This window comes from Nyctibius grandis, chromosome 19 (assembly GCF_013368605.1).
Source record: "Nyctibius grandis isolate bNycGra1 chromosome 19, bNycGra1.pri, whole genome shotgun sequence".
NCBI classification, from domain to species: domain Eukaryota; kingdom Metazoa; phylum Chordata; class Aves; order Nyctibiiformes; family Nyctibiidae; genus Nyctibius; species Nyctibius grandis.
Window position 1 is genome coordinate 1,183,569 of NC_090676.1, and position 21,058 is coordinate 1,204,626.

Sequence of the window (21,058 nt, forward strand, 5' to 3'; positions counted from 1 at the left end):
AAAGCCAGCATAAAGCGTTTTTATTGCAATAATAAAACTCGATACCTTTGTGCGGCGGCGAAGGGAGCGAACGGCGGCGATGCCTCTTACCAGGCCACTGGGCAGGCGGAGGGAGGGGCAGGGTGCCAGCGGCGGGGGAAGCTACGCGTCCTACGAGACCAGACAGCGGCGATGACCAGCATCAGGGGCCGGGAGAGAAGGGACAGGCGCGCTGGGAGCGGGGACAGCGGGGTCTGGTGGCTCCTTCCCGAGGGGCGGTGGGAGAGGGGACGGGGGTGTTTTCTTTGAGCTGGCCCCCACCAGCCAGCACCTTCCCTTTGTCTGCTCTTGTCCTTTAAAGCAAGCTCCATGTGAGCTACTGAATCGTCAGGGGGTGGTGGGGGGATCTGATGGAAACCCATGTCCACACACCCAAAATCAGGCTGCAGGGGGAGAAGGAAGGTCCCCGTGAGATGCCAGGGTGAAGCAGGGGCCGAGCAGCCCCAAGCCCCCCGTGCCCGCAGCGATGCCACGCTCTTCTGAGGAGCAGGGAGAGGCCACGCTGCTCCCCAGCTGCCCCAGTCCCTGGCAGGGTACCTACACCCCATCCTAGCCCTACTTTGCCCTCCAGGTCCGTTCAGCCTCGCCAGCCTCACCCTGCTATGGCTTTTGCAGCAGCAGCAGCAATTTTGGGGTTTGAAAACACGAGAGATCTGCACCAAACCGAGGAACTAACAGGTTTCCTTTCGTTCCAACGACTCCTACCTAAGGGCAGCCCATCTGCGTGCTACTGGTAAACTGTAGGCTACACCCTGACCAAAAATAAGAACTTGACCCAAAAAAGAGTTGAGGTTTACGGCGTATAGTTTAAAAAGACATAAAAACACGATACAAGGAGGAAGAGTCAGAGGCAAAGCTTAGTGACCAAAGGCGTTCAATCGAGGTGGGAGGTTATACAATGATGTAGTGGACGATCGGGAAAAGCTCCGTACAAAGTCATGTGCACTCTTCTTGAAGCTGAGATTCTGGGTTCCTCCCTGTGCCAAACCTGCTGGGGGAGAGGAGAGCGTGCTCACCCGATGGCCAGCCTGTCCCAAACCCCACCGGGCCCTCACTGCGAAGTCGAGCCCTGATTACATCGGGGGAGAACAGCCCCATCCTGCCCACACCACGGGACCCCCAGACCCCGGGGCACAGCCCCATCCTGCCCGCACCACGGGACCCCCCGACCCCAGAGCACAGCCCCATCCTGCCCGCACCACGGGACCCCCAGATCCTGGGGCACAGCCCCATCCTGCCCACCCCACAGGGGACACACTCTCCCAAGCACAGCCCCATCCTGCCCGCACCACAGGACCCCCAGACCCCACAGCACAGCCCCATCCTGCCCGCACCACGGGACCCCCAGACCCCGGAGCACAGCCCCATCCTGCCCACCCCGCAGGGGACACACTCTCCCAAGCACAGCCCCATCCTGCCCACACTGCCAGCCCCACGCACCAGATGAGAGGCACGAGGGGGAATGGGCAGCGACACACTGCAAGGAACCCAAGGCACGGCCAGCCAGCACCGCGACGCCTCCATGGCATGAACCCACTCTGCCAGGCTGGAAGCTCTGCCCATCCCACCGCAGCGATCCCCAGCTCAGCAGCCTCCCGAGAGCAATGTCTACCCACACCCAGAAACCTGCCCCCTCCTTCTCGTGCCCCTCCTTGCCATCACCTCCATCCCACACCAGCCCGAGGCAAAAGATGCCCCTTAGTCTCCCCCAAGCCAGCGGCTGCCCCTCCTTACCCAAGGACAGGGTGCTGGGGTAGGTCATTCCAATTTCATGAGCTCCACGTCAAAAATTAGAGTGGCGTTGGGTGGGATGATCCCTGGGTGGCCGGTAGAGCCGTAGGCGTAGTCTGGGGAGATGGTCATCTTCGCCCTCTGACCAACGCTCATCTGGGGGCAGGGAGAGAAACACAGGGATGTCAGGAGAGGGGCACAAACACGGGGTGAATGACAGCAAGAGGGACACAGACCTGTCCCCACTCCTTTCCCTACGCTGGGCAAGAGCAAGGACCCAGCTGGACAAACTGGAGGGGATAGAAGAGGAATGGGAAGAGCACCAGAAGGGAAAGGCAGGCAGCACGGGCTGGAAAAGGAGCAGGGCTTGCCACGTCCTTCACGCAGGTGTTTCCTAGGACAGGCAGGAGTGCCAGCCCCTTCCCTACGGCCACCGGCACCCCCGCGCCGCGTCCCCAGCAGCACACGGAGCCGTGCCGTGCCCACCAGCCCTCCCTCCGTCTCGGCTCGGAGCGGGAGGCCCAGGCGCTCCCCGCCGCGTTCGCTCGGAGCTGACTCAGTAGAGAAATGTCACCGCTGAGTCACCGACGTGCCGTAGGTGTTGCTGGGGCCGGGCCCTGCTCCGTTCCTGCCATCTGGCAGGTGGCAACGCAGAAGGTGATATTCACACCCACAGCTCCCGGCGCTGAGGGGGCGGAAAACACAGGGGAATAAAAGAAAATAATAAAAAAAAATAAACCAGCGAGCGAGCTGCACACAGTGATTTGTGCCCACGCTGCGGCTCCGCGCAGCCCCGCGAGGGACACGGAGAAGCACCGGGCACCTGAGCGACTCCTTCCTCCCAGCCGCGGATCACCTCCTGCTTGCCCATCACGAACTTGAACGGCTTGTTCCTGTCGCGGGAGGAATCAAACTTCTTCCCATCCTCCAGCATACCTGGGGAGAGAGGGAGGGAGATGACGGTGATGCAGGGGCAGAGCCACGCGTGACCTGGCAGCCCGAGCGGGTGACAGTCACCCCTGGAGAGCTCACGTGGCCCTGAGTCAAAGGTGTTTCTCAGCTCAGCCTCCTTTCCTCTGGGGAAACACCTGCACCGGGTGGCTCGGAGGGGAAAACCCTCCCAGCACCTCCCAGGGCATCCTCCAGCCTGGCAGGAGCAGCCCTGGGGCAGGGCAGCATTGCTCCTGGCTGCTTCAACCCAGAGAGAAGCGCTCCTCCGGGCTGGGAGCGAGGACAGACGAGGGGAGCAGATGGAGAAGGTGGGGAAAAGCCTTCCCCACCTCACGGCACCGCTCCCAGCCGTTTTACAAGCAGCAGGATCAGGGCTGGCGCTTCCCATCCCACCAGCAAACACACCTCCCGCTCCTCGCCGTGGGCAGGCTTCCATCCTCGGGCACCCAAAACAGAGCCAGGGCTCCGGTGCCCACCTCAGCTGCCGCCAGCCTCCAGCCCTCCCCGTGCCCAGCTGGTCTTCAGCCAAATCACTGCTGTCCCCAGGAACGACGATGGGGAGAGACAGCACTGGGCACCCAGGGCAGCCCTTGCTCCCCCCAGCACACGCTCTGAGCGAGGCTGATATCCCCAGGGCTAAATATAACTCCCCGACATGAGCAAAGGAGGAATTTCTTCCCCTCCCTTGCTCCCTGCCTGACCTTCTTGGGGAATCTCAGAGCTGGGGCTGCCTTATAGGAGCAGCAACTCCATCGGCCGGCGGAGTTGCTGCTCCTATAAGGCAGCTCCAGCCCTGCATTAACACAGCCAGTGCCCTGCACAGTAAGAGAAATATTAAACTCTCCTCCAAACGCTTCTCACTTTTTCGCTTTCCAAAATAGCCCAAAACTCTGTTTTCCTGGCTGGAAACTGCTCCATAGTCTTGAAAAACCAACCTCACCCAGCAACTCACAGGGCACAGGGATTTCCCTTCGCCAGGGCAAGAGAAAATGCATCTGTGCAAGAGATGGGATGGGGCATCTCGGCCCCGGCACGCAGACGTGGGCAGCCACGGCGATGGGAGACGCTGAACGGGGAGGAGGGAATGGGAAAAAACACATCCCCTTTGCAGGGGTAACCAGCCCCGACACCTCCGGGCTGCAGGAAGGTGCAGGGGGTGGGGGCCGGCAGCCCACCTTTCTTTCAGGGAGTAGAATTAAGCTTTTAATTTCACAGAAAGCAAAAATCCCCTCGCCAGGGCTTCGAGCATCGGCTCAGCCGGTCACGCTGCAGCCCTTGGACTTTGGAACAGTAAATCTGGAGTTTTCTCATTTCCTCCTTCCAGGATAAACCTCTTGTCGCCGAACCTGCTTCCAGCCCCGTCTGGCAGCTCTCCCCGCTCCTGTCTGCTGGCCTTCCTCCCGCCCCGCGGGGACGCTGGCAGCAGGGGCACGGGGCAGGCCGTGCCGGCTGGCACAGGCGGCGCCGCTTGGCCGCGACACGAGCTGACCCCGAGCTCAGCTCTGAGCCCTGGGGCATCACAAGCGGCGTGGATACAGAAGGACGCAGGGGACATCTCATGACTCCACAGAGGAACCACGCAGCACAACCCCCTGCTTGTCAGGGCACACAGGGACCTGCGGGGCACCGCTGCCTGCAGAAGTGGAGCCTGTTTAATTCCCCAGGCACCATCGGCAGCACAGGAGATGCTGCAGAGCTGGTGCAGCAGCAGATGGCACTGCCTGTCTCCGAGCTCACCTGCCCCAGTCCAGCCTCGGGAAGCGTTTCGGGACTGGCAGCACCGTGGGGCAGGAGAGAGGGATTAAGGGACTAAGCTGGTTGCAGCAGCCCAGGGGATGGATCACTCGGGCTGCCCCCGGCCCAGGAAGGTGCAGGTGGCACACGGGAGCTCGTCCCTGCACGTCATCAGGGAACACAAAGAGGCTCCGATGCTTCGGAAACAGCGTCCTCATCTCTGGCACATCCTCTGCCCACGAGGCTCCCGGGAGATTTCTCCAGCTCTGGACAAGTATGAGCAACCATTTCCTCATCCCTGCCATCCCCGAGCAAGGAGATAACGAGATCTTAAAGCTATTACGGAGGCAAAGCATCCTCTGGCAAAAGCAGTTGCCCCACCAGAGCCCCAGGGGCAGCAGCCAGCCCCTGGCACATCCCAGCTCGCTGTAGCCCCCGGCACGGCTCCTTGCCCGCTGCCAACAGTGGCCCCATGAGGATGGCAGAGCCCAGGGAGACGGGTTACAGGGACCCACCTCCCCCAGGTGAAAGATTTGACCCCCCCGGTGGTCTTGGATGGGGGATACGGACACCGGGGGGTCTTGGAGGCACCGGAGTGAGGAAGAGCACAGAGCCCTGCAGCCATGGGACGGAGCCAGGGGCTCCAGAGCAGCCCCAGCGCGGCCCTGCCAGGTCTCTGCCACACTTGGCAGGCAGCAGCCGGGAGACGCCGGCTGCAACGTGCGCCTTGGCTCGGGTCCCCCCGGGCGGGCAGAGGCGGCGAAGGGCGCTGGAGCAGGCAGCGGCAGCCCTCGAGAGGAACCGGCACAGCCGGGTTTTGCCGGCAGGATGCGGAGCCCCACCCGCGCCCCCTCCGTCCCCGCCAGCACGGGGTGCTGATCCCCAGCACAGCCATCGCCCAGGGGCTCCCACACAGAGCCGGCTTCGAGGAGAGGCAGGGAGCGTTGGGCAGGCACCTCTGCTCCAGCCGGAGGAAGGGACAGGATGGGAAAAACCCTTCCCGAAAGCCCCGGGATACCCGACATGCTCCAACCCGCTGCGTCAGGACGGGGCTGCCCAGCTGAGGTCAAATCCTGCCTCCGCCAGCAACCTCTGCCAGATGCTTTAGGTCCCAGGGCTCGAGCTGCCGGCACCAGCGCTGCCCATTGCCCATCAGCTGGGCACAGGAGGGGTCTCTGCCCACCGCTGGCCGTGGCCTGGCAGCAGAGAGGACCCCCGGTGTGGGCAGGGACTTGGTGCTGCGGAAGAAGGCGCTGAGCTCCCACAACCCCCCGGCCGGTAGCCACACGCCTCGGTAGGAAACAGCTCGCGACCGCAGAGTGTTGGCGGCTCGGTGGCAGCACCCAGACACGGCGGGGAGGGACCCACCGCGCCAGGTGCTGTGCAGGGAACAGGGAGAGCCAGCAGCCGAGCCCGCATCCAGCCCACGCAGCGATGCATGGGTGCTGGGGAAGGACGGCGGCCCCCCCTGTGCCACCCCACCGGAGAAAGGCAGTTTTCTCGAGCATCCCTCCAGTTTCCACCCCTCTACTCCAAGCCCACCTCCCTCCGAGACACAACGAGCTGGGTTGTGCGTTGCTGCTCGGGCAAGGCCGTTTGGCCAAGCCAAGTCAGACTCGCTCCCATCCCAGTGCTCCCCGGCACGGCCACGGGCCCCCGTTTCCCCTCCAGAAGCACGGCGGGGTGGCTGCAGTCTCCCCACGCTCTCAGACAGCAGCTCCCCCCTGCACCAGCGCTCTCCAGCCCCAGCCTGCTCCCAGGGAGGGCAATGCCCGGCCCTGGGAGGGCTCCGGCGCACCGCGAGAGCCCCGGCTGCACCAGCGCAGCACCCTGCTCTGCCCTGGCTCCCACCGCTCCCGCCCTGGCAGTCAGACCCAGGGGGGCTCAGGGCTGCTGGCCCGCACCCCCCACCCACCTCACTCCTCCGCAGCCCCCATGCCAGTTGCTGCAAGCAGTCCCAAACGCATCGGGGAACTTTATCCGTGATTTAGTTTCCTTTAACAGCCCTTTGCAGCAGGTTTCACGCCAAAGGCTGTTTCGGAGGCCCTGTCCCGCTGCTCCCCCCGGCTGCAGGCACAACCTCCTGCAAACAGCGGGGTCCCGGGGCCGAAGGAGGGGGAAAGGGTCCCGGTAACCTCAGCACGAGCGACCGGTGTCTCCCGAGCGGGCAGCCCGAAGGATGCTCTGCTCTCCACCTCCTTCCCCAGCACCGGGGCCGTCTGCCTGTCTGTCCATCCCTCGCCCCCGGGATGAGATGGCTGCTCTCGGTGGGGCCAGGTCCCACGGAGCAGGGGCTCAGGCCCCAGAAGAAGCAGCCCAAACCAAGCCGCTCCCTCACCCTTAGGTCACCGGGTTATTTTTCCAAAGCATTTTTTAACCGAGTCGCTGCACATCCATCACCCAGCGGAGCGGGAGCCGAATCGCCGCCCGCCCGTCACGGTGCACCACGGGCTGGGTGTCCCCAGTGCCAGCAGGTCCCTGTGTGGGGGCAAAGGGTGGCTGGGGACCGAGCTGGCGCGGGGCTCTGGCAGGAGCCTCGGAGCACGGCACCTCCCTGACGCTGCTCCGGGGAATCAAAGGTTCCTAACGCTTCCCCGCGAGCCAAGCCCCGCTCCGGCCTCTCGCAGGGCAGCGGTCAGCAACGGCGTCAGGGCCTGAAGGGGTTTGATTTCTGCTGCCTGCCGAGGCGGGGGCTGCCTGCAGAGGGAACTGGGGGGGGGATAAAGGACAAAAGGAGACGATAATAACAAACAAACAAAAAAAAGGAAATTAGAGAACCGCTCCCACGCGCAGCGGATCGCTGCTGGGGAGGGTCTGTCAGGAGCAAGTCACCACGAAGAGCCGGGACGGGAAACCGGTGACCCACGAGCGGCTCTGCCAGGGTGGGGGCTGGAGCTGGGAAGAGCGGCGGAGCTCCGGCAGCACCCAGGAGGGGAGAGCTGGCGCCGGGAGGGCTGGCGGGAGGCAGGGCTGGCCCACCGGGAGCCCCTTGACTGCCTGCCAGCCTCCCTTTGTTCTTCCACTGGCGGAGGAAACGGGGCGGCCGGGGCAGACCGAGCCGCTTCCTGACGAGGGAACGGGAAGGACGGGGAAGACGGAGGAGAAGCAGATGGGCTGGATGCCCGCTGAGCCCCCCCGGCAGGCTGGGCCCCGCTCCGCACAGAGGGGCACCCTCGGCCCCCCGCCATGGGCAAGGGGAGGGCGGAAAGCGCCGGGGCAGGAAGGGGAATCGGTTATTAGCAGAAACAGCCCCAAAGAGGTCGACTTGTTTTTACCCCAGAGCACAGCGGCCACCCTGATGGGCCGGAGCTGTTCAAAAGGTGGCCAAGGAGAGAGAAGACCCCCAGAGTGATCCCACAAAGCATTTTTTGGGGTCCCAAGGTTGGTTTCTTTCCCCCGGAGCTCGCAGAAGGCTGCTGGAGAACACCGAGCAGGGTACGACCCTCCCTGGCTGTCGGGGCAGCCCCTCCTCAACAGACTACGCCCAAACCCCCAACAGCACCCTGTGTCACCCGCGCCGGGGTCCCCCCGCGGGACTGGCACCCCACGCTGCCAGCGCAGGCTGTGGGGCTGGGTCTGCCCCACGGGCACCCCTGCTGCCACCCCCCCAAGGAGCCGGGGCTGGGGCAGCAGGGATGGCGTCGGGGAGGGGGCTGCATGCCTGCAGGGACTTCTGGCAGGGGGGACCCCGCTCCGACACAGCGGACCCCGAAGCTCCCGGGGCGGGGGTCTGACCCACCGCCATCGGGGAGACGCGGGTGGGTCACGGGAGCACCCAGCGTGGGGGCTCTCGGCTCGGCCGCCCATGGCCCCCCTGCAGCCCTGGGACCCCCCTGGGTGCTGCCCGGGGTGCCCCTGCATGCCCCCAAACACCCCCCTGAGCACCCCCCAGGCCCTTTCCCGGTGCACCCACAAAAAGAGGACTGGGCGTGGGTGGGATCCCCTCGGGTGGGATCCCCCCCATAGATGGGGGGCAGGAGACACGGCTCCCACGGGGACCACCGGGGCACGGCCACAGAGCACAGCCAGGACCCTTTTTCCCCCTCGGGGCCCAGCCCTCCCGCCCCCCAGTCCCACGGGGCAGGCCGGGCGCCCCTCCCGCAGCCCGGACGCCCCCCCGGTTCCCCGGGAGGCGCCGCGGCCCAGCCGGGCCGCCCCACGGGCCAGGTCGGGGTATCCGCAGGCTGCCGGGGTGGGCGGGGGCAGAGCCCGGTCCCCCACCGCGTCCCGAGGCGGCCGGGCCGGGCCGGGCCGGGGCGGCCCTCCCCGGTGGCGGCGGGGCGGCCCTCCCCGGTGGCGGCGGGGCCGCCCCGCCCTGCGGGCCCCGCGGCGGGCGGCACTCACCCGTGTAATGCACCACGCAGGTCTGGCCGCGCTTGGGGAACGTCCGCCCTGCGGGGAGACACGCACCGTCAGCCCACCGGGACCGGCACCGGGATGGCACCGGGACGGGACCGGTCCGGCGGGGAGGGGAGGGGGAAGGGGGGGGGGCACGCCGCGGCTCACCGTCGCCGGGGGCGATGGTCTCCACATGCACGCCCATGCCGGTGCCGGTGCCGGTGCCGCTCGCGCACCCGCAGCGCCCGCAGCCCGAGGGAGGAGGGGCCACGTGTGCGCAGCCTCGGCCGCCATAGAGCCCGCCCGCCCGCCGCCTAGAGCGGCCCCGCCCCCGGCCGCGCCCGCCGCCATCTTCCCCCCCCGCCCTCCTTCCTGCCCGGCCCCGGCCGCCATCTTGGCACCGCGCGGTTGCCGGGGAAACGCGGGGCCCAGCGGGGAGGGAGCGGCGGGCCCGGGCCGGGCCAGGCCGCTGCCGAGCGACCACCCGCACCCCGCCGGGTCACCCCCAGGGCTCGGGTCCTCGCAGGCTTTGCCCATTTCTCCGCCATTTCTAGGCCTGGCGGCAGCGGGCGTCCATGTCCCAGCGCAGGGCTGCGGAGGCCCGGGGTTCCCCGGGAACAGCGCACACCCCAGCCCCAAGCACTTCTAATTATTTCCACAGTCCCCAAGACTAGGCTGTGGCTAAATCGAGAGCGTCAGGCACACGCAGTGACAGCCAGCAGATAAAACCCTGTTTTATAGAGCGATATTAACACCGCTCCCCGCGCTGCTCCTCACGGCGCTGGTGGAGGCCAGCACCGGCCCCGTGTTGCTGGGGCAGGTTCAACAAAAGATACACACAGGCTTGAACAATCCCACATTGAAAAGGACTTTCTTCTTTTGAAGAACAGCAACTACTTTCTTTTTTTTTGGTCAAAAAAAAAAGGAATCGCTCCAGGCACAGGATTTTTGCCTCAAAGCGTCCTATTTCCTTACTTCAAGATGAACTTGAGTGTCCACAAGGGAACAGAGAAGTTCCAAGGACAGCCCAGAGACTAATAAAAAGCCAGGATACTCAGCAAGTGCATGAAAATGGGACACACAAGAGGAGGAGACTCTTAAAATAACAGAAAATGGGATGAAGCAAGTTTTAATTGCTTATGTTCCTTGCTTGCATCTTTTAAATACTGCAATACCAAGGGTTTTTTTTTTTTCTTGGTTGATGCCATAGCATTATTTTTTATGTTAAAGCTGCAACACACAGATGGTGGCTGTGGTTCTGTCTTCCCACGAACACACCCGTCAGCAGGGCTGATGTGTGAGGCCCAGAGTCAAGATGAAAAATAACGGGGGAGAAAAAGGGGCACGTTGTCATGCCTCCTGCTTCATGCTGTCTCAGTGAAGAGCTGGGCCTGCTCCCCCTACATGGGCCAGTGATAAACAAGGATCTGAAAGGGGAAAATACCGCTCGATGTATGCCCACGCTAGAGCCCTTGCCACGCTGGCGCAGGCACGCTTGCTCTCGCACGGGGTGGGGTGTTTTGGGTTTTTTTTTTACTCCCTGGCATAACCTGCGCATCTTACCAGCAAGCAAGGTCACTGCAACAACCAGTACTTCACCAGGGGTGAGGATCTCGGCCAGGTTTGACCACCCCTCGCTGCTCAGGGTCCAGCTGGTCGAGACGCAGGAAAGGTTCAGGTCAGATTCTGGTGTCTAAACTCTGGCGAAAGCACAAAGGCTTGAAAACAAGTGAGTTCTGCCCAAACCGCTCCCTGCCCTGTGGATCATCTGCTGGCAGAACTCGCAAAATAAGAAGTACCAAGAGGGAAAAGCATGGCCATTCATATTTAATACTGTAAGAAATAAATGGGACATTATTTGATGTACAGAAGCACCACCCTGGCCAGCAGCAGCTCCCTGCTCTGCACTGGCTCAGGCCCAGCTCTGCACCAGCCCATGGCCCGTTCACGGCCCGTGCTGCGTGTTGGGAGCTCCAGATCAAGCCCACTCCTCTGTCCCAAGGAGCGTGTCCCTTCGAAGATAATTCATGCCTTCTGCAGGACTTTAAACTCTCAGCAATCAGAGCGTTTCTTCGATGCTCAGAGGCACTTGCTTGTTCATAAACCCACAGGCAGCAAGGCTGAAAGCAGCGTGGTGGCAGACGGCAGCGCATCCCCAACACCTGTGGGCTGAGTCAGGCGATCCCAAGCAACATCCTTCACACTCCAGAAAACAAAACAACAAAAAAAGAAAAAAAAAAAGAGGGAAAAAAGGGAGCCCCTTTGTGCATCTGAGAAATTGTTCTGAATCTGGACTGCTGCGACGACCATGCAGGTGCCCTGACGCAGCTCTACAACACGATCTCCGGCATCAATCGCCAAGTTGCACCCCCAGACTTCAGGCTTCAAATTAATTCAGCGCACAACTGGGGAGTAATTTGCTCAGATCCTGCCCGTGTGCACCAGACCGGAGAGCTGCAAGGTCAACCAACGGTCAGATACAGCTCTAGCCCTAAAAATAACCAGCCTCACTGGCTGCCTCTGCCCAAGGCTGAGCACGGCTCAGCACCGCCAGCCACGAAATGGCTGATTTCTCCTCTCATCCCCCCCGCTGCCCCCTCACGGTTGCCAGGAGAGATGTGGGGGTGCGAAGCAGCTCTTGCAAGACGCTGCTGTGGGAGATCTAGCTCTGGGCTATGACTTAAAAGCAGCTCAGCTCTTCTTGACGTTCATTTGATGCTTCTGCTATAACCTCCCAACCTGGCAAAACCCAGGACAAGCTGCCAGAACCCCCCCCAGCTGCCTGACCGCAGGCAGTGCCGCAGCGCAGCCCATTCCCGCAGCCCCTTGCACCAGGAAGCTCCTGGTTTCCTAGAAGTGACTCAGCTAACAAGGTCCAGGCAGACGGTCGGAGCTGGCTTCCACCACTGCTGCCAGGTGTCATTGCTTCTGCACATGCTTTGAAACACCGCTGGCTTGCACTTCACCCTTGTTCAAAGAAATTCTAAACCTTTCCCTATGAAAGGGCAGGCTAAGCACAAAGGCACGCACTATCTCAGCAGTATTTTTCCTAAAAAACTGGTCAAAAATAGTTTCCTCTCAAAAACAATCCCTGTGGTGTTTGTGCATGCTTTCCCACAAGGTTAAGTGACACCTCGGCACCGAAGCACCCCGCCCCGGGGCTGGCGGGGGCCCTTCCTCCCCGGCACTGCAGTCTCTCTCGGAAGGAGAGCGTGGATCTGCCTTGCCCAGATCTGTCAGGACCTGCCAAAAGACCGGCGAGGCCAAGCTCTGGAGAAAGCAGCTCTGGTGAGGTGGCAGGGCTTGGGCCGCAGCAGGACCCCCCTCCCTGTCCCGTGCCTGCCAGCCAGGAGAGGGAGGGGGGGCCAGGATGCAAAACAAGCCTTTGGGACATGGGAACAGGAAACAACAGGAAGCGACGACGTTCCCAACAGCAGCACATCCTGACAGCGCAGCAAAGCCGCCTCCTTCCCGACGCACTCACCCGCTGCAGCCCCGGGTTTATTCTCCGCTGCCGCGCTGTACCCGATGCCTGTGAAAAGGAACACGAGCGCTCGTGAAATCTGGTGTGAAGTCAGCAGCCTCCATAATACCCCCAAAGCCCTTTGGGAAATGCACCCCTAGAGAGGACCGTAGCCCAAGCAGGGGGAGCTGGACTGGACACACACAGTCTCTCCCCTGTACAGACTCATGCTCAGTGACCGGCTCCTTCAAGGACCTCGAATTTACCCCATTGCCTCCATCTCCGTTCTCATCTGCTTCCTCCTCTCCTCATCGATGGGATGGAGGCAGAAGATGATTATGGCAACGAGCAGCAGGCTTATTGGGACTGGGGCCATGAGCAGCTGCAGGGTGAGGATGACGGAGGGGTTGTACGTGCAGTCTCCAGCATGGTAACCTGCAAAACTAAGGAGGAGAATGGTTTTCCTTCCCCCAGCCCCACGGGGCCACTGCAGAAAGGCAAGCAGGCACCTCTGTCACTGTCCTCTAGAGTCTGGTATGGGAGGCCCAGTTTTGGGGAATTCCCACTCCTTTCTGCTCCTCTTGCTCGCAGTAGATGTTGGAAAGACAAATTTGGATACCCCTGGGACTCATCCCAGCATCTATCAACGCTCTAGAAAACAGCAGTGGCAAGTGCCTGGTGCTGGGCTGACAAAATAGGGGAGGGAGCGTTTGGGGCTTACTGTAAGCTCAGTGTCGATATCCCCACGGCAAAGCCACCTGCAAACTTGTTGAAGAAGACATAGAAGGAGTAGAAGAGAGCCTCCAGGTTGGGGCAGCTGGGGTTCCTCAGCATGAAGTCATCCACCGCATCCGGCAGCATGGACCTGGGGACAGGCAGCCCGGCAGACGCTGTCGGTGACACCCACGCCAGCACCAGCTGAGCTCAGCTGCAGCTGCTCGCAGGCCTCCCCAAGCAGCAGAGACAGAAACCCCTTGCAGAACCCCACTCTGGAGACCCTTTTGTGCCTGTCCTCTGCCTTAGGGCAGAGAGCATCTTAGAGAGGGTGCGGCAGCTGCTTCAGAAAAAGGAAGAAAACCAGCGCCTTGTGCAATGACTGGGGTCCTGCTGCCAAACACAAACGCAGACTGAATGATGCTGCTGGGGGACCATGGACCACAGCCACATCCCTTCCCAGTCCCACCTCGACATGTCCCTCTGCAGCCCAAAAGCTGCTGTATTGAGCAATCAGGCTGCCTTGGCATGTCATGGGTAGTGCGTTCCCAATAACCTTGCCCCCCTCTCTGCCTGACAAGCAGCTTGGAGGTGGCTCTGCTCACCACGGCAAAAGGTAGAGCGCAGCCATGCTGCAGCCTGCCACCATCACCAGGAAGACGAAGGCCAGGAAGTTGTGCATCACCTGGGTGATGGCTGCCAGGGCTGGGATGATCAGCTGCAGCGGCGAGAGGAAGAGGAGAAACAAAAGCACATGGGGCCCTTCCTGCTGCTCGCAGGCAGCTTGCACCTGCAGCCCAACCGAAGGCCACGCTCCCCCCTTCCCCACACGTTTCATAACCAGAACTGCTGCCGCCCCCTGCGCAGTGCAGCGGGGAGGCCTGGACAGGCTGACACTGGCAGCAAAACCTTCCTCGTGGGTAAAGAGGGGATGGCTATAGAGGGCAGTGGAGCCGAGTGGTTAAACTGGAAAGCTGGATCTGCTATGGCTGCACCCAGTGGCTGTGAGGAAGGCATCTGGAGACAGATCCTCAAGGGGATTTGAGGACCTAATTCTGAAAAAAAAAAAGCCAAATGGGATTTCCTTGCTGACCTGCAGAGCCAGGCAGCAGCCGGGACGTGTGTCTGATGTGCAGGCTGTTTCCCAGCTGCTGCCAAGCGTGGTGCACAACCCTTCCTTCCCTCCCTGTGCCTCTCACGGAGCTGGACAGCAGAACTCTGACCACTACTGGCTTACTCCTGGTCACCTGCAGTGCTGAGGACATGGTGCTCAGGGCCCCCCTTAGCCACCAGCCAGCTCTTCCCTCCAGGCACTACGAGCAGCTGGGGGCAAGGCTGTCCCCTCACAGTCTCACTCCACAGCCACAACCACAGGCAAACTCACCGCCAGACCCAGTGACACTGCTGTTTTCTTTCCAAATCTCCCCAAAAACCACTGCCAAAAGGGAATAGAGAGGGAAGCAGTGACCTGAGGAGAGAACCAAAGGGGAGTCTCAGCAATGTCCCCCAGGACTGCCAGGCTCTGCCTGGGTGACATCCTTGCTGATGGGCAGAAGCAGCAGTGCATGACTCCACGAGGCTGAGCTGCCGATGCTCGAGGGCTGGGGTGAGCCAGGGATCAACCCTCCACCAGGAAAGTCTCTCTGGGGGTCACTTACCAACATGATAAGCACCAAATGCTGGAACTTCCCAGCCAGCCCCGCAACATGAGTACAGAAGAAGGCAAAGATCCCCTGTGTGATCTGGGAAAGCAACGTGCAGATGTTCATGGCTGGGGGTCCCAAGTTCATGGTCTGGATAACTTGCCTGGACATCTCATTCCCCAAGCTCTCCTCCTGCCGCAGCAGGTCTCACACCTGGAAGGCCAGGGACGCAAAGAGGAAGCCACACAGCAGCTGGGTGTAGGGCTTGTGTCTCACGATCATCCGCAGGCAGCTGGCAAAGGGCAGCTCAACCTTCCCCAGGGGACTGAGGGGCCCTGAGAGGAGAGAGAGCAGGGCTGGCACTGGAGCTGCCAGAACAAACGTGATGGGGTGGGGAGGCACAGGGGGATTGAGCTGCGTGTCTGGGGTGCAGCTCAGCTGGTGGGGAGCTGTCAGAGCCTGACGTCTCAGTGCAGAGACAACAGCCGCAGCGTCAGCTACAGGCAGGATTGCGCCTCGTTACGCTGCGCACTCGGGCTGGCCCGCGTGGCTCTGCAGGCTGCGTGTTGGTGAGAGCTGCTCCGTGCGAAGCAGTGAGCTGCAGACCCCGTCCCAGGCCCACGGCTCCCCACAGGAGCTCCCCGGCAGCCTGAGCCTTCCTTCCTCCAGAGCATCTCCCCTCTCCTCTGTGGGAGCAAGATGCTGCCAGCACAAACCAAGGAGGGTCTCAGCATCCAAGTGTGTGTTTCTGAGCCCACACCCAGAGAACCGTCCCTCACACAGGAGCCCAACTCCCTCTGCCTCAACACCTTCCTCTGCAAAACCATCCTCACCACGCGCTGCCACTGGGCACCCTCCAAACTGCATCTGCATGGACCTTACCAGGCTGCTCCCTCACTCCAAAGATGAGAATCAGACAGGACAGGCAATAGATGGAGCCCAGGACCAGGGCTGCACACACGTAGGCCCTACGCTGGAAAACAAGAGACAGTGCGCAGTGACGAGGCGGGTACCAGGCACAGAGCTGGCAGCACGGCCACTGGGGCCTGCCCCAGAGCTTACAGGAGGAGCAGAGGGGCAGCCGGGCCAGCCCTTACCGTGTTCTCCAGCGAGTCCACGAGGCTGTAGGTGCTGGTGTTGGGCTGGGTCTCGTTCGACACGTAACAGCCTTTCATCATGCGGGCATGGTACCTGCCCACGATCTGCCCCTGGATTCCTGACCCAAGGAGCGTGCTGAACACCTCCATCCCCATTCCTGCCAGGATGACCAGGAGAGAAGCCTCAGTCCTGCTCCCTGGCTGATGGGACACATCCCTCAGGGTAAGAAACCAGCTGTGGGAATGGAATTGGAGGCACCAACATCCAGAGCTGCCCCAGAAGAAGAGACTTGCCATTTCTACCTGCTCTGATTTTTTTCCCCTTGGCTCCAGCAGTAAATGCTCTAATGTTTGGAACCAATAAATCTGGGTCCTGAGTCCCCTAGGGATGGTACAGATCTAAGACATGTTTCTGCAGGTAAATTCTTTTCAGAAGATGACGCTGGTCTCATCATATCCCTGGTTTACCCCATCCATTCTGCAGCCTATTCAAAGCCAGAGGAACTTATTCACCTCTCCTCTGGGGAGGGTCTCTCAGGAACGCAGGCAGCCAGGGGTTGTAGGGGCACAGACACTTACTGTAGGCAGTGGCTGAGTCACGGTCTCTCTGGGTTCCTCCCAGGAACATTGTCAGGGAAGAGTACGGCACGTGGTGGCACTAGGGAAGAGCACAGTTCAAACCCAGCTCCGACTGCTGCTTCCCTGTTTGCTGGTCATGACGCCCCGTCCCTACACACAGCAGATAGTGCTGCCTCCTCTGTCACCCCTGCACAGAGGTGGCTTTTCACCCTCCTCTGTGATCTGCTCTGTTCCCACAAACCAGCGATGGAGAAATTCATGTCACCATGTACAGGCAGCCCAGCCAAATCCCCAGCATTAAAATGCATCGCTCCAGCTCACCATCCCTGCTTCCCTCACTGCTCCCCAGCTAGAGCTCTCCCAGACTCCGCTCCAGGTCCCTTCCTGGAGAGGCTGGGACTCCCCAGCCACCGTGTCCCCATCCCTTGCTGTATAAGATGATGATGTGTGCCCCAGGCACCACGTTCCTTACAGTCATGCAAGTCTGGAAGAAGCTGTACATGAACAGGTACCACAGGAATTTCAGGGAGGTGGGGGTGGCGTCCGAGAGGGTGGTCCACATCATGCAGTAGCAGAGCACCCCGAACGGCATGGAGCAGGCGATCCTGGGGAGGAAGCAGAGCTGGTTGGATGTGACCTTCAGATAAGGTGGTCACACTTCTCGTTGCACAAGCAGAGCTACGTAGCACAGCCTCTTCCTCAGCTTCCAAACCACAGCCCAGCTACTGCAAGATCAAGATCTGTGAGAGGAAGCTGCTTTGCTCAAGTGAGTGTCCCTCAGTCAGGCTGAGGGGGGCTAAACACAAACACTGAGAGAAAAAGTAATGTCCAAGTTGTCCAACATTTCTTCTCTCTTAACTACCTCAAGTCCTCGCCCTGCAGCAGAACCTTGGGGGCAGCAGTAACCCACTACGTGCAAGATCTGCCCATGGTTAGAGCCTGGTGGAGAGCTGCTGGCACAGCTGACTACCAAACCCTGTACGTGCCACCACACAGGACCCTCAGAGCACCGAACCCCACGTCCTCAAAAATGTGAGGCCCCAGGGAAAGAGCAAGTGTACAAGTTTGCAGAACACTCCTCCTCTTCCGTTGCGATGACGTGTGGACCCCACCCCAAGCTACGTTACCTTTAGTGTCCTTGTGGTGTTAAGGTTTTGTAATTCTCTGCAAGCCACAGTCACATCAAACTCCCAGTGAGCCCAGCAAAGGCCCTCCTGAGGCTCCAGCCCAGACACTCACCACGGCACCAGCTTGCCATATTTTCTCCTCGGGCTCTTGCTGACCAGGAAGCCAATAGCAGGGTCAGTGACTGCATCCCAGGCTCTTCCAAGGAAAATGATCAAAGAGGTGTGGAATGGCTTCAGCTGTGGGGGAGATGGAAACCACAGCTCGGAAGGGAAAGAAGTCCTGGTGAAAAGCTGTGAGCAGTCAGCACGATGCAGCTCGCTCTAGCCAATGTTTCATCTGCATCCCCTGGAGACCACTCCGAGCGTTGAAATGGCCCGGAAACATCTCCAGTGTGCCCACCAGCAATATTTACATCATGCTATTTTGATCCTGTTTGAATGCCTAATTCTGATGAGCATTTCCAAAGGCTTTGGCCACCCACCAAACTCTACCCTTGCCCCAGTCGGTGCAGATAACCCCATCTCACGTGGCCACTCACCTGCACAACATCCAAGAGGAAGATTTGGAGGAAAAACCCAAGGGCGTTGCCTGTCATCTGGTAGGGAATGCCCCCAACAGCATAGCAAACCTTTCTGCAGAGCGGCAGTCCTGGCTTCTCCTGCAGCCAAGACACCGGGGAACAAGCCCACCTGAGAACTTGTACGCACCCCTGGCTGACAGCCAACCTCCAGCTGCTGCTTGCCCCATCCACTGCATTCTCCGAGGGCCATTTAAACCCTGAGTCATGTCATAACCCCCGCAACACCCACCCACGACACACATACCTGTCCTGTGGCTGGACATCACCTGACACCCACGAGCAAGGTGGACGTGGCAGTTGGGGTGCTGTGGGGCGCTTCCCCATCTGCTGGTAAGCTTGGTGGGCAGCGGGCATCTGTCTCATTTGTCTTGTCACACCAGGGCCACATCCCTGGTGTCCCACCTTGATTCTCCTCGGAGGCATGTTTGCATGAGATCACAGGCTGCTAACGAGATACATATCTAATGGCAGACACAGCTATCTGCTGAGCTGGTCTAACGTTGTCCTTTCCTATTCTACTGAGCCACAATCCAGTGGTTCAAGTTCTTTAATATTAAAAAGTACAAATTGCATCAGGCTTAAAGGGACTGGAAGGGAGGCGGTGCGAGGAGAGACAGCCTGCGAAGGCCAGAGCCCAGGGGATTCCTGTAGATCAACGGGGGAGGCACAAGGAACGTTTCAGTGTGCAGGAGAAGGGCCGATGGCAAAGCCTCTGTTTTATTTGGATGCGGTTGGCTTTTGTAAATACCCTACCAAGCCTCAAGGATCTGGCGAGTTCCCAGAGGCAACCTACAGCACTGACTGCCTCCCAGCCCCGAAACGAACTTGCTGTCTAGCGTGACACACCTCTGCATCACACAGACCGGGATGTACTGCAGGATGCAGGCTGAGACCACCTAGAAAGCAGATGGTCTGTCCAGGCTCAGCTGAAGCAGCGCATGGCCTTGGCCGCAGCTCGGCTCTCTACAAGCAGACCGTTGCTAGAGGTCATTCTGTTGGGACAGGGCAAGCAGCAGTGGGGTGGCAGTGCAGATGCCTGGAGACCGGGGCTGACCTCCCATCTCAGCACAGGCTGCCTTGGATGACGCTGGGGGCTAACACACTTGTCAGCATCTCGGGTTCCTGGTCTGCACCACGTTTCACAGCATCAGTCAGGTTGGAAGAGCCCTCTGGGCTCATCGAGTCCAACCATTGCCCTGACACCACCATGGCAACTAGACCATGGCACTAAGGGCCATGTCCAGGCTTTTCTTAAACCCCTCCAGAGATGGTGACTCCACCACCTCCCTGGGCAGCCCCTTCCAATGGCTAATGACCCTTGCTGAGAAGAAATGCTTCCTCATGTCCAACCTGAACCTCCCCTGGCCAAGCTTGAGGCTGTGTCCTCTTGTCCTATCGCTGGTTGCCTGGGAGAAGAGGCCGACTCCCACCCCGCTACAACCTCCCTTCAGGTAGTTGTAGACTGCACTAAGGTCACCTCTGAGCCTCCTCTTCTCCAGGCTAAACACCCCCAGCTCCCTCAGCCGTTCCTTGGAGGTCAGACCCTCCAGACCCTTCACCACCTTGGTCACCCTCCTCTGGACTCGCTCCAACACCTCAACATCTTTCTTGAAATTTCTGCTTTCCCGATCCCTGAGCAGCTCCAGCACAGCTCAGAGTGTGGCTGGTGGGTTGCTGTCCTGCACCCAAAAAATACACAGCCCTTTCTGGAAAGACGCGGAAGGCTCCCTGCTCACGCAGGGCAGACGGCCACGCCAGGCGACAGGGCTGGTCAAGACGTGGCTGTAAAAGGCTGCGAGCTCCTCCAGCAAGAGCTCTGCAGAAGAGCAGAGAGCGAGGAGGGATGAACGCTCGGCACAGGGCAGCTGAGCAAGAGGCTGGGCTGAGGGACAGACTGCAGGGTGACATCGACTGCTGGGTACCAGGGAAATCGAATCAGGGATCGCTTCCGATTCCCACTTGCCCTCATCTCTCGTGGGGTGAGGAAGCAACTTGCCAGTCCCCTGCCTGTTCGGGCTGGAGACAGCTTGCTGTGCTGCTAACGTCAGCTGAGCTGACAGCCACCCTCGAGGGATGACAGACCTTCATTGTAACGGCACTAGGGAGCAGCTTCCGAAAACACAGGCACGATCCCAAAGAGCCGCATTCCAGAAGGCACCGAGCTCCATTCCCTCACGCAGCCATCAGCAACAACGCCTCCGCAGCCCCTGCCACGGAAAAAGCTGCTGTGCCGCCCAGGCTGGAGGGCCCAGCCTCTTCCTGCACACCCAGGGGAGCAGAGCCTGCCCGCCCCGCGCTGGGTGACCGCAGCAGCCTGCTCCTGCCTCCCAGCTTCTGCTCCCAGTTTACTTTCTGCCTTTTACAGCACGCAGCGAGAGTCAGGCCCCTCGTATTGCGAACTGCAGCCCAACCTCGTCCCGCAGGGATGGCTGAAGCGTCAGGCTTGCACCACCACTGAGGAGCACTTACTCATACAACATCTTGTTTCCACAGCGGTTCTGCTTCTAAAATTACCCCGGCGTTTCTCTCGGCTGTAAGGTTTCGTGGCAGCTTTCGTTCCCTTTAGACGTGCTCTGCACGTCTCTGCCCATTTCACTCCAAAGTCAGCAACAACAACACAACGCAGAGCCTTGCTTTAACACTGTGTTCTCGAGCTTGAGTCATAACACTTCGAAACACCCCCACAGCCTGCGGCTGCTGGAGCCGGGTGGGCTCTGCGTGGGTGTGCACATGGGAAATGCATCTCTGCGTGTGCGAAAGAAGCACCCTGGGATGCTGGTCTTACCTCTCTGCGGACCGCTCTCCTCTGTGGGACAACTCCTTCTTGGGTTAACGTCTCCAGCTCAGCATCTTCGTGACCAGCTGGAAGCATGGCTGCAGGCACAGCCGTGTCCTTCAGCGGCACGTGGCAGGGAAGCAGAAGGTTCCTCACCCAAGGTGAGGAAGAAGTTGTCTCGTATGTCAAAAAGCGCACTGCCTGCACAGATCAGAGCTAGATGGAGATGTGACAAGTGAAGATGCAACATCTGCAGGGCCCCAAGCGGAGGTGATGGAGGGGAAA

At 60.5% G+C, this 21,058-nt stretch overlaps 2 protein-coding genes across 5 annotated transcripts; both read right to left on the bottom strand.

Moving 5' to 3' along the window:
* Positions 1-825: 825 nt before the first annotated feature.
* FKBP1A (FKBP prolyl isomerase 1A) lies at positions 826-9,077 on the bottom strand. 3 transcript variants are annotated; one of them, XM_068416111.1, is made up of 5 exons: positions 8,962-9,077; positions 8,800-8,847; positions 2,594-2,706; positions 1,774-1,926; positions 826-1,030 (listed from the first exon to the last, which is right to left on the bottom strand). In XM_068416111.1, exons 1-4 carry the CDS (start codon positions 8,996-8,998, stop codon positions 1,798-1,800), a joined length of 327 nt encoding a protein of 108 aa, XP_068272212.1. In that variant the 5' UTR covers positions 8,999-9,077; the 3' UTR covers positions 826-1,030; positions 1,774-1,797. The 3 variants fall into 3 exon arrangements, with proteins under 3 accessions (XP_068272212.1, XP_068272211.1, XP_068272213.1); XM_068416110.1 differs by having other exon boundaries at positions 826-1,027; positions 8,962-9,076; XM_068416112.1 differs by lacking the exons at positions 8,800-8,847; positions 8,962-9,077 and adding an exon at positions 3,127-3,320 and having other exon boundaries at positions 826-1,027.
* A 1,537-nt stretch (positions 9,078-10,614) lies between these two features.
* LOC137672140 (sodium-dependent lysophosphatidylcholine symporter 1-like) lies at positions 10,615-20,945 on the bottom strand. 2 transcript variants are annotated; one of them, XM_068416156.1, is made up of 14 exons: positions 20,783-20,945; positions 17,956-18,075; positions 17,529-17,653; positions 16,762-16,894; positions 16,290-16,368; positions 15,711-15,868; positions 15,496-15,586; positions 14,827-14,948; positions 14,629-14,712; positions 14,355-14,438; positions 13,576-13,688; positions 12,978-13,121; positions 12,523-12,699; positions 10,615-12,325 (listed from the first exon to the last, which is right to left on the bottom strand). In XM_068416156.1, the coding sequence occupies exons 1-14, from the start codon at positions 20,867-20,869 to the stop codon at positions 12,295-12,297; spliced, it is 1,548 nt and encodes a 515-aa protein (XP_068272257.1). In that variant the 5' UTR covers positions 20,870-20,945; the 3' UTR covers positions 10,615-12,294. The 2 variants fall into 2 exon arrangements, with proteins under 2 accessions (XP_068272257.1, XP_068272258.1); XM_068416157.1 differs by lacking the exon at positions 17,956-18,075.
* Positions 20,946-21,058: the final 113 nt, after the last annotated feature.

Coding starts and splice junctions, on each gene's coding strand:
- FKBP1A (XM_068416111.1), bottom strand. CDS start 8,998: ATGGGCGTGCATGTGGAGACCATCGCCCCCGGCGACG. Junction 8,848..8,961: donor GACCATCGCCCCCGGCGACG/GTGAGCCGCGGC, acceptor GTCTCCCCGCAG/GGCGGACGTTCCCCAAGCGC. Junction 1,927..2,593: donor GGGAGGAAGGAGTCGCTCAG/GTGCCCGGTGCT, acceptor CCCTGCCCCCAG/ATGAGCGTTGGTCAGAGGGC.
- LOC137672140 (XM_068416156.1), bottom strand. CDS start 20,869: ATGCTTCCAGCTGGTCACGAAGATGCTGAGCTGGAGACGTTAACCCAA. Junction 14,949..15,495: donor TGGAGTGAGGGAGCAGCCTG/GTAAGGTCCATG, acceptor CTCTCCTCTCAG/GGCCCCTCAGTCCCCTGGGG. Junction 12,700..12,977: donor ATATCGACACTGAGCTTACA/GTAAGCCCCAAA, acceptor TCTCCTCCTTAG/TTTTGCAGGTTACCATGCTG.